Consider the following 11,397-nt stretch of genomic DNA (forward strand, 5'->3'; position numbering starts at 1 on the left):
GTGGTAACCGCTTAGTGGTGAAACACGTTAGTTTAGATATAATAATAGAAAAAGAGTAGTAGCAATCTTAGTATATTCTAGTAGGTTTAGTAAAATATATAGGCTGGTAAAAGGGTATAAGGTACTACGCTGGCAAAAGGGTAGAGGGTACCCTAGGGTTAGGTAGGGGTTAGGTACAGTCCGCACGGACGTTAGGTAGGGGTAGGGTAGAGGTAGGGTCCACATGGGGTAGGGGTAGGGTAGAGGTACCTCTAGCGTGGGGTAGGGGTAGGGTATGGTCTGCACGGACCAGGGGTAGGGGCAGGGTAGGGTAGGGTTTGGGGTAGGGTCTGTAAGGAAGAGGTAGGCCTAAGTAGGGCCTGTAGGTGTCGGCGTGTAACTCTTTAACTAAAGCAGTTATTGCAAAACTATGTACTGCGGAAATGTAGAGTAAAAGAAGCGCTTTCAAACGGTCTATATACAGTAACATTATAAGCAAAACAAGTAGAGTTACAGTAGTTATTGTGTAAATCCTAGGTTGTTATAATTTAGGCCAACGTAGCAAATGCTCTAGCTCTATTAGTTTTGCTTAGAGTCTCACGGTATATAGACCGTTCGAAAGCGCTTTCTTTGCTCTACATTTCCGCAGTACAAAATTTTGCAATAACTGCTTTAGTTAAAGAGTTAGACGCCGACACCTACCCTACCCAACCCCTACCCCTACCCCATGTGGACCCTACCCTACCCCTACCCCTACCCCATGTAGACCCTACCCTACCCCTCCCCGTACCCCATGTGGACCCTACCCTACCCCTACCCTCTTGGCAAGGAATTAGCGTGGGTAGGGGTAGGGTAGGGTAGGGGTACATCACGTGATGTACCCTACCTCTACCCAACCCCTACCCTTTTACCACCGTACCTATATTACGTAGCTTTAGTAGTAGAATACGTTAGGTATAGTTTATATATACAAGTTAAGGTTAAAATTAAGAAGAACATTACTAGTTTTGTGTTTTGTCTTATACACCCACGCAGACATAGTTATTAGGCCAGAGTGTGGCACAAGTGCTTCCAACAGCAGGATTCCATTTGTAAAAGTCGTTCAAGGCAATCTTGTTTGCAGTTGCAATTGCCGCACAGCCATCGTTCTTTACGACCTTGTAAAACTTCTTGCAGTTGTTAACCATGCCCGTCTGGAAAGGTGTTGGGGTGGCAATGCCGTTTCCAGTCTTTGTAGGACTTGGCGTGGGCGTGCGACTGGGGCACACGTATTCGCCTTTGGACACGTTGAATGTACATGGGAGAGGCATTTCCCAAGGCTTGGTGCTTGTAGGAGTTACCTGGGTGATGAGAGTCGTTGGGCTGACGCTGATAATTGAAACGCAGACGTAACTTCTTGCCTGTAGTCCGGCGCATGTATTTCCCACTGCGGGGTTCCACGCGTAGAATTGATCGAGGGTGATTCCACGGCTCTTTGCAATAACGTAGCAGGCATCGTTGTCTTTAACAAGATAGAAGTCATCACAGTTACTAGTCATGCCTGACTGGATTGGCGAAGGAGTGCTTACCCCATTTGATGGGGCTGTTGGCGAAGGTGTGCTGGACGGTTTCTGGGTGGAACTAGGAGTTTTGGTGGGACTAAGAGTCTGGGTACCCCTGACTAAACCGACACAAATGTAATTGTTTGGCTAAAGAGTCTGACAATTGTTGCCAACGGCAGGATTCCATGCGTACAGCTGGTCCAACGAGATGGAGGATTTGGAGGCGATATTGTAGCAAGTATCGTCTTTAATGACCAGATAAAATTTGTTGCAGTTGTTGACTATCCTGGTCTGTACAGGGCTAGGAGTAGCAACTCTATTGGTTGGTGTCGGTGGTGTTGGTGGTGTGGAGCTTGTCGACGGCGTCGGAGGATCTGGGGTGAGACCCCAGTTTCGCTCGACACAGTACGAGTTGCCCACAACAAGCTTACAGCTTAATCCAACAGACGGATTCTGAGCCAATTAGTACCACTCGAGTATCAGAATGATGTTATGCTAAACCCACATAATTGCTGAAGTCCGTGGCTGTAATTAGCCAGCTGGTTGCAATCGTCTTGCAGCTCTTATTGCCAGTAACAACCTCCTATGAAGAGCAATCTGAGGCAGTATCTGATGCTGCAGTGGTTGGTGGGTCGATCAGATATGCGCTTGTACACGATATCGCTGCAGCTAAACCGGCTAGTCGTTAAAGACGGTGATTAAGCATGGTCGCTGTCTTTGCGCAAAAATGAAAGAAGGAATGCGGAAGTAGCTTGGATAGAATCACACGGGTTTGGAAGTACCAAACTCTTTCTGCTTCTTCAATATCTTTTATACCAATTATCTCATGTCCAGATTTTAATGAACTGATGCGCCTAATGGTGGGTCTGAAGCAATGTCGCTTCTGGATTTTCTTGGTACACGAGATAGTCTACTGCCAATTTCTTTTCTCTGAAGCACAACCGTGGCTAGAATTCATCCTTTAAGGCTCAGATAGGCAGGAGAGACAAGGCATTGTACCTCGGCTAAGGATCGGAGATGAGTAGTAGGTAAGGGACTAACATTACTGCCGTTTCTATTCTGTAGTATATACTCCATTTTGCACGTCTAACCGTTCAAGGCGTCCTCTATTAAGGTCGGTGTGATGAGCTATTACTGCGCTCCACGTGAGCGTATTTCGAGCCAGCGGAACATGTTGGTGGCGCTTCGGATTTTTTTACGCTACTACCTAAGTTGGCACAATAAATCTGACGTTTGCTTGTATGCTTGCTATTTGCTTTCTTTAAGGATGCTTCTGAGGCGGAACGACATGCGTAGGGCCAAGTGTATGGTTCTATAACCTCTATTTCACCATACGAGGTTGGTACTTGGACTCTCTGCTCTACTAGGACTGGTGTGTAGGAGTTGTACCAGTGCCTCGCGGTATCAGCGGTATTCCCTGGCCTAGGTATGTCAGTTAGGTAATATGCTGTTATACCCTGCAGCCCGATGTCACCTTGACTGGATCAGCCCGAAGGATCGAATTGAAGCCTATGCTAACGTAGTCTGTCAAGTCTGGCATTGTCCACATATGATCCCACGGACGCATCTTTGCAGCGCGAATGAGCCTAGAAGAGATCAGCAAGACAATGGTGTGAGGGGCCGCTTGCACTAGTGCCTTGGCATCCGTGCTGTGCTCGGGACAAGCAATTTAAAGGTGCGGGTATACGGCCGCGTCGGTCCGATCGCTCAAAAGAAACGAGCACCATCGTACTCGCTTCGGGTACTGTACCTAGTGGCCTAGTTAAGGCTTTGCCGCAACCGCGCATGTGATTGGGAGAAGCTTCCGCTGCATCGAACTTACACCGCAGCGAGACCTCCGCCAGCAAACGTCGCGTTCTACCGGTAGCAAACACCAACGATGTCCTGGCCAGACAATCATGCTCCACGCAACCATGTCGCTGGACAAGCGCACAACAGCTCAATTCACCAGGCAGCCGCAAACGATGATCTGACTGTGGTCTCCGATTTGCTAGACGGCGGAGTTGATGTCAATATTCGCGACAAGTCACTCTGCACCGCGTTACATTATGCAGTGCGTAACAACAGCTCTGCAATGGTGCAGTTGTTGCTGCTCCGTGGAGCTGATACCAGCTTGCGCGACAACGGGACCGTCGATGAACCTGACGGCTTCACTCCGGTCGAAAACGCGGCACGCTTGAACATGATGGCTGCTATGCAAGAACTCATTGTGCACGCGGTCGATATTGAGTCTTCCAATGCTATCCATCTTGCAGCAAGGGAAGACCACATGGAGATTCTTCATTTGCTTTTCGACAAAATCTCTAGCAACTCGGGCGTATCTCATCGACAAGCAGTCGCAGATGCCTTGCGTGAATCGGCTAAGAACCACTCTCTTCAGATGGTTCGATTCATGTTGCAGAAGCTCGACGACGAGCTCGAGACGCATACGCCCAATGAATACCGGCAAGACGCATTGAATCGTGCTCTTCTGGCAGTTTTCGATTATGGAGATGGGATGGGTGTCTTGCCTGAGTACATTCGTTCCCAAAACTGGGATCATGCGATCCAAATTCTCGACATCTTGCTAAAGGCAGGTGCGTCTATCAACGCCCATAGTGATGATCCGGAACGACGCACGGCATTGCACTCTGCCCTCCACGAACAAGATCCTCCTTCGAGGCTTTTAGTCTTCCTGTTAGAACGTGGCGCTGATGTAAATTATCGTAACTCTTACGGACGCTCGGCATTCTTTGAATTGCTGGTTCATCCGAAGGCAACTGAAGAGCTCGTCAAGGTTTTCACAGATGCTGGTGCAGTAGTCGAGTCTCCAGATGTGAGAGGTCAAACACCCCTACATGGCGTATGTAAACCAACGATAGCCTCCTGGCTGATTGCTTCTGGAGGGGATCTTTCTGCTGTGGACGATCAAGGTGAAATTCCTCTACATAAGGCAATACACAACCTTGAGTTGATTTCTCTCTTTGTAGAGGCAGGCTCCCCAATCGACAAACGAAATACTCTGGGATGGACACCGTTTATGCAGTCTCAATTCGTCAGTATTTCGGAATTGCTGCTTGATCACGGTGCAAACATCCACGCGGCGACAGATCAACCCTTGAAAGGCACCACAGCAATTCACCAAGCTGCAAGAGCGTGCAACTCGAAGCTGCTCTTGTTCTTGTTAGCAAATGGTGCAGATGTTCACGCTCGTGCAGCACGGGTGGTACCTAGTAGCGCGTTAAGCATAAGCGCCCCTGTCATCGTCGAGGGCAATACACCGCTCCATCTAGTCGTTAATTCCGCTGCAGGCGCCATGGGGGGAGACCCTCTAGAAGTGGTGACGGCGCTGCTTGATCATGGTGCCGATATCGAGGCCAAAGAGGGCACTGGGAAGACGCCTTTACTTCTGGCGATTACGACAGAAATCTACCACAAAGGGAGCTACATACCCAACAAGAACGTAGTGGAGTTGTTGTTGCGGCGCGGAGCAAATCTTTACGCCATCGATGATTTAGCGAAAACTGCTTTCCAGTTGGCCGACGATCGACATTATCAGATCAGCGACACGGGAAATTTTGAAAGAAAATTTGTTCCTCCACGGTCTTCTCATGACTATAGCATGCCAGGTGGACGTGGTAGAGGACGAGGGGCGTACGGCAGAGAGAATTTCTATTCTTAGGCGACAGCAGAGTGGGTGTTTCACAAAAGTTCGCAAATGATCAGGTGTAACAAACACACAGTTATAAAACAGTTGAGATATGCACGTAATGGAGGGCTGAGGCTCTCAGCGACAGAACATCTTGATAACTAATGCCTTATCGGCATGAGGCTACATTGCCTAACGGTACGTAATTGACAGGCAGACTATCTTGAGGAAGGTGTACGCCGTCCCAATGATAAGGATGGAATAATCTTGACAGCTACTTTCATACTCTAATGATGAGGGTGCGATACTTCATGTAGCCCGAGTAGATGTGGGCTTAGCAGAAGCCGACGTGGGCTTAGCAGAAGTGGACGTGAGCTTACCACTAGCCGGTGGTAAAGGTGGAGAGCCAGTGGGAATGTCCATGTTGAAGTTTCTGAGAGGATGAATACAATACGTGCGACCAACGGCCAACAGGCCATCGCACAACCGTGCGGCACGCAGAGATGGGTTAGCGGCGATGAAAAGATCGGACGGGACATTGTAGTTAACGACAATTGAGGCATAATTATTGCCTGTTTTGACGGTGTAGTATTGGCTGCACTTGGTCGTTGTCTGGGATGCAAGAGTTGCTCCACCTGGCAGGTCCACCAGGTCCGTTCCGTAGCCATCGCCCGTCGCACCTGGGCCGCCAACTCCCGTGCCTGTCTCGTTTGTAGGTGGGCTGACGAAAGTGCCACCAGGAGGTGAAATGCATATTGTGGAGCCCCATACTGGGTTATCGCCGAGCATGCTAGAACCTGAGCAGTCTACCATGCTATTCCAGCCAGCCAACTGCTGCCATGAGATGCAATTCGCTAGAGCAACAGCGACACAGTTATCGCCTGCTTTGATCTTGTGACTCTTTTCGCACGACGGAGAAAGGCACAATTTGGTGCCGCTAGATGGCTTGTCACAGTCTAAAAGATTAGGATTGGTCTCATAGAGACTTCCAGACGAAACAAGGTTGGCTTCCGCAATCGAATTGCAGGTATCGCCAGCCTTTGTTACATATGTTTTCCCTGCACAGGCTGGGATTGGGCTTCTGACGTTGAACGAGACTGGCATAGTGTTCTTTGTGGTTTGAATGCTGGTGAGTCTGCATGCTTTGCAGTAGTGAGCTTGGTGTAACCCAATCAATCTTGGTCACTTACACTTCACGATCGTATTGTAGCGAGGCTTCTAGATCGCTTCGTTGTATATACCGTAGGCATTCTGTCGCATAGCTGCATACTTGGCGATAAGGCAGCTTGAGCATAATTGCGCCTTTGGTAGGTCACTCAGTTTCTCTACGTCATCGAAAGCGTCGATTATATCTGATGACACTGTAAGTTGAAGATCGAATAATAGTAGCGGACTACTGACCGTTGCAGTTCTTCCCCGATGCCGTATCTTTAATGCATGTTTCGTTCCAACCGCCCCAGAGACTGTCGACCAAAGAGACCACAGGATAACCTGGGAAAAGAATTGGTGTAGTTGCACAAGCACCCGCAATCCTTGAGTGTGTGATCGACAGGGATGTACCACACGTAGTAGAGCAAACCAATGCGGTGAAGTCAGCGTCACCCAAGCTTCCACGATATGCAGGAGCCGAGAAAGAACTGATAAAGCTGTCGCAGCTTATGGTCTGATATAAAACGCGTTCGCAGGCCGATGCCAGTCCATAGCTAGAGAGACTGCCAGTGACCGCAAGAGGGAATCCAGTTGCAGTTTGACGGTGGGAGAGATGTATGCGGCTGTGAGCTGCTCAATGTCCGCCATGGATAGAGCTTGCAGATGCAGTCAGGAGGAAATTCACAAGACAAATTAATGTAATTGGCATCTTGAATATCGAAAACATGACGGCCATGTGATTCAAATGAGTGACAATGAGAGCAAACAATGCTATTACACTCACTTTCCTCGACATGAAGTCATTCTATGTGCCTCGCACTCAGGTACCTAGCTTAACAATATCTCTCTGGGTGCATAATTCTACACCCCAGCAACGTTGTACTGTAAGGCGTACCGTTCCGCTGTGGCAGCGTTGTGGATTTTCTTAGGTTACCGTGTCCGTGCGCGCAACGACCGGAGTCGCGCAACGACCAAATCATCACAACTACACCATACTTTAACGCGTCGTAACTCAACAACTATAGCAGCTATTAATAAAGCGCTTGCAGTAATTAATGTGCTAAAACCAGGCAAAAAACTTGTGTATTAGCATTTTGCTACTAGGTTCAGCGTTAACCGCGTAACTCTAGCTTAGAGACACAAGCACGTTTAGGACTCCTAGGAGACTAAGGACATTAACTAGCAACGTTTAACGCTATAATAGGAGATAGAGCTTATAAAGTATATAGAGTTGCTTAGTACTTATTACTTACCACCTACTAGAGAGATAATCCAGAATTTTGCGTTGCTAGTAGCTCAAAATCCAGTTAGTAAGAGCTAGGTTACCTGCTTTATTAACAAGTACTCTATCTATCTTATCTTACATTACTCTACTAGGATAGATTAACTATGTTATAACGCTAATTCCTATAATAAATATACGCTCTACTTTAACCTACTACAGCACAAAATCTCTAAATACTCTATTAAGGGTTGCTACACATATAATATAGATAAGAAGGGCTTTACAATTAGCATTATAGGCAGGATAAAACACGTGTTTAGTAAGCGTATGTAGATAAAGGGAGAGATTAAAGCATCTATCTAGGATAGTAACTAAGCTTAGTAGACGCTTATATCGTGTGTGTGTAGTAATAGGATAGTACTACTGCTAGGCATTATCTATAAGTTAGCTAACGCTAGCATTAAATTAGACTATGTAGCTAAAATTAAGCTCGAAAAACACTCTGTAATAGTTATATTATCTTCTTTAGGGTGGACAAATAGGGATATAGGCCTTGCCTGGCTTAAGTAGGTGTTTAATTGCTACACTAAGGAGAAAGCATAAAGAAAGTAGAGGCTTTTAATACTAGATAGCCACAGATCCTACATAACAATAGACTTTATTAAGTACTGTAATAACTACAAGATCCTCCTAGCTGTCCTTCCCCCTTACTTAACCTAAACACTCTAGCTGCTTAATATAGTGCTGTTTAAGCCTCTATTAACAGTGTACTTAAAAGCAGTTACAACATATATCTATAAGGCTTAAAACAACGCACCTATTACTAGAGCAGACTTCTTCTGCCTATTCTGGCTAGCGTGGATGTGTAGCTTTACTAAAAAGGTAATACTTAAGTCCTTTAAGGCAACAGGTATCTATCTACTTAATCCTAACGTTATCCTCTATTACTTTGTTAAAACACTAGAGAGCTTAGATTTAGATAGGTCCTTATTATCTGTTTATAGCAACAAGGATTAGCTTAAAATAGAGACGTTGTTGCGGCGTGTGGTTAAAAACTAGAGTAAGAGTAATGTTAAAAAGATTAGATAATTAATCTACTATATCTTAGTTAAAACCTTACTCCTCTAGTATAAGATAGATAGCCTTAAAAAGACTCTAAAGACGCAGAAGAAGCACAAAAAGAAGAGTAAAACCTTAGACTTGCAGCAACAGCAGGAGTACTATAGTGGTGCAGTGTTCTAGTTACCTAGAAAGGTTAACAAAGCACGCTTCTGTAAGCAAGTCAGACAACGTAAGGAGAAGGAGGAGAGGCTAAGAAAAGCTACTAGTAAGGAAGTAGCAGCTGCTAAGAAGCTGGTTAAGGAGAAGGAGAAGGAGGAGAGGCGTGTGGCGCAAGAGGCAGCTAAGGTGGTGCGTAAGAAGGAGAAGGCTAATGCAGCAAATTAGAAGGCTGAACAGGAGGCTAAAAAGCAGTGTTAATAACAAGAGCTTAATGCTGTAAAAGCTATACAATTACCTTAAAAGGGTAAAAAGAAAGCTTTATAAGCAACCTAGCTAAAAAAGCGTTAAAAACGTAGTCTTAGGGATAATATTGGTGGTTGTAGTCCCCTATTGCTGTCCCTAGCTCCCCTACTCAAAACTACATCACGTAGCCGCAACGTTAAGTTACTAGCTAAATTTAAATAGTATATCTTTTTTGCAAGTAATTAATTAGTACTACACTACAAAATTATAAAATAATAGCTGTTGTAGGTGGCTCTATAGCCTCATCTAATTTTGAGCGTTGAGGTGGTTTTCGGTTGTTGCGCGACTCCGGTCGTTGCGCGCACTGCTAGTAAAACTCTGTCGCACATGGTGCTATGCATGTCGAATCCTTCTACCACCTTCCTACTTAAGCACCATCCGCGATTACTTCTTACCAGCAATTATTAAGTTATTAAAAAGGTGAGTACAGATGGGACGCCTAATTCGCAAATCCTTTGCTAAGCATGCGGCTGTACTGTACCTTAGTTGCCCCTGCATTAGCATGACTCGACATATGTACTGGTAGAATGCACAATAATTCGTTTGGTAGAATCTCACTAACGGCAACTATCACAGAGGCACTTGATCAAGTTTTCTTATGTGAGAACATATCGCTAATCCCTGTCCCAGGCGTACAGTAAAGTTGAGATTCTTGGCTAGTCTGCCCGAGCCCGTTTTCTAATCTAACCCTGGGGCATCTACATTACAGGAACAGGGTAGCTACAAAGCCCGCCACCCTGTAAGATCCACTAGGAAGGATCGCCTATGGATTCTCTTGTGGCGATTCTGGTCCAGGAGGATGCCAGGTCTACTAGTGGCCTTGGTACACATTAGACATAATAGATTTATATTGAGGACGCTGACATTCTTAAAGTCAAATTATTAACTTTGCTTGACGCTATAGCGCGTCTAGGTCAGGTTGCATGTCTTGCCTTCACATTTCTGGCTTTCTTTGTTCAGTTGTCTATCTAGGCAGACAATCTGTGCAGTGCAACACAGCCATGCAAGGAAGGCTGCTGTGGTAAGACTTCCTACATAAGCTACAGAGTCTTAAAAACTGGCACGCATACTTATCAATACTCTAACGAATCTGGTTCAGGCGTGGAATCCCTTCGCTGTGTTTATTAGGGAGATGTTGAACAAACTGCGTACCATCTTTTAGGGACTCTGCAAGATGCCTCTCTAAGAATTTGCTCTAACAGCTAGCAGGAAAAAATGGAATTTATGGTAATGGGCTAAATTATTGCAACAAAGATAACTGCGTTGGCACTTGTGATCAGAAGTTCGTTCGCCAACACTAAGAAGACTGTACCAAATTACTCGCTTACAATTAATAGGTCTGAATGTGATCCGGGATGGGGTCTCCAATGGTCCAAGTCTTCTTCATGTCCCCTCAATGTGTGCTGTAGCGAGTTTGGTACGTATCTTCTATCTAAGCTTCCAGATTATAGACTTATCAAGTTGATTTTAGGTTATTGCGGTACCACCAAAGATTTCTGTGGCGATAAAACAGTGAAAAGACCATCCTGTTCTTTAACAAATACGAAGATTGACAAGGTCATTGGTTACTATGAGTCTTGGTCCACAAGCGAACGAAGCTGTCACACCATGAAACCAGATGAAATTCCCTATGGCTACTACACTCACCTGAAGTAAGGGCATGATAAATACCTCATAGCAAAACATCTGCTAATTGTAAGCAGCTTCGCGTTTGGCACCATTGACCCTGGTACTTCTCAGGTCAAAGCAACAAGTGTCTAGGCCGAGTCATTGATGAGCACAATTGGAAACCTCAAATTGATCCAACAGGACTTGCAAATATGGATTGCTATCGGAGGTAAAGTCGATAGCCCTTCTACACGAATGATGAAACTAAGACTTAAATAGGTTAGACCTTCAACGATCCTGGCACTACATATACGACATTCTCCGACATTGCTGCCTTAAAAAGTCGCCAAGATGCGTTTGCTAATTCTCTTATATCAATGATGAATACATATGGCTTTGACGGCGTGGATATTAACTAGGAATATCCAGTTGATCTAGATCGCGGTGGTAGCGAAAAAGATTACAAGAACTTTTCATCCTGGATGGTTAATCTCAAAGCCGCCATTGGCAACAAAGGTCTTAGTGTCACCCTTCCATCCAGCTACTGGTACATGAAACACTTTGACATTAAGGCGCTCTCAAAGTCTGTGGATTGGTTCAACGTGATGCTCTACGATTTGCACGGCACGTGGGATCTCAAGAGCAAATTCACGGGTCCTTTTATCAATGCCCATACGAATCTTACAGAGATTCAGGACTCCCTAGATCTGTTGTGGCGCAACAACATTGACTTGGAAAAAGTG

The 11,397-nt window shown here is 45.6% G+C and overlaps 4 protein-coding genes across 4 annotated transcripts, besides 9 other annotated features; 2 read left to right on the forward strand and 2 right to left on the reverse strand.

Moving 5' to 3' along the window:
• Positions 1 to 161: 161 nt before the first annotated feature.
• Positions 162 to 272: a dispersed repeat.
• Positions 195 to 328: a tandem repeat.
• Positions 253 to 666: a dispersed repeat.
• Positions 339 to 798: a dispersed repeat.
• Positions 676 to 799: a tandem repeat.
• A 13-nt stretch (positions 800 to 812) lies between these two features.
• Positions 813 to 842: a tandem repeat.
• A 15-nt stretch (positions 843 to 857) lies between these two features.
• Positions 858 to 885: a tandem repeat.
• A 955-nt stretch (positions 886 to 1,840) lies between these two features.
• Positions 1,841 to 1,870: a tandem repeat.
• A 1,054-nt stretch (positions 1,871 to 2,924) lies between these two features.
• EKO05_0007953 (uncharacterized protein) lies at positions 2,925 to 3,087 on the reverse strand (the record flags this gene model as incomplete). Its single annotated transcript, XM_059637164.1, has 2 exons — positions 2,925 to 2,942; positions 2,995 to 3,087. 2 exons carry the CDS (start codon positions 3,085 to 3,087, stop codon positions 2,925 to 2,927), a joined length of 111 nt encoding a protein of 36 aa, XP_059493147.1.
• A 312-nt stretch (positions 3,088 to 3,399) lies between these two features.
• EKO05_0007954 (uncharacterized protein) lies at positions 3,400 to 5,181 on the forward strand (the record flags this gene model as incomplete). Its single annotated transcript, XM_038946316.1, has 1 exon — positions 3,400 to 5,181. One exon carries the CDS (start codon positions 3,400 to 3,402, stop codon positions 5,179 to 5,181), a length of 1,782 nt encoding a protein of 593 aa, XP_038796908.1.
• A 276-nt stretch (positions 5,182 to 5,457) lies between these two features.
• Positions 5,458 to 5,937, reverse strand: EKO05_0007955 (uncharacterized protein; the record flags this gene model as incomplete). The annotated part of the gene is made up of 1 exon (XM_038946315.2): positions 5,458 to 5,937. One exon carries the CDS (start codon positions 5,935 to 5,937, stop codon positions 5,458 to 5,460), a length of 480 nt encoding a protein of 159 aa, XP_038796907.2.
• Positions 5,938 to 7,228: 1,291 nt separating this feature from the next.
• Positions 7,229 to 9,351: a mobile genetic element.
• Positions 9,352 to 10,654: 1,303 nt separating this feature from the next.
• On the forward strand, positions 10,655 to 10,807 carry EKO05_0007956 (Chitinase; the record flags this gene model as incomplete). Its single annotated transcript, XM_038940937.2, has 2 exons — positions 10,655 to 10,698; positions 10,750 to 10,807. 2 exons carry the CDS (start codon positions 10,655 to 10,657, stop codon positions 10,805 to 10,807), a joined length of 102 nt encoding a protein of 33 aa, XP_038796906.2.
• Between the last annotated feature and the right edge of the window lie 590 nt (positions 10,808 to 11,397).

Source organism: Ascochyta rabiei, chromosome 13 (assembly GCF_004011695.2).
Source record: "Ascochyta rabiei chromosome 13, complete sequence".
Classification (NCBI taxonomy): Eukaryota; Fungi; Ascomycota; class Dothideomycetes; order Pleosporales; family Didymellaceae; genus Ascochyta; species Ascochyta rabiei.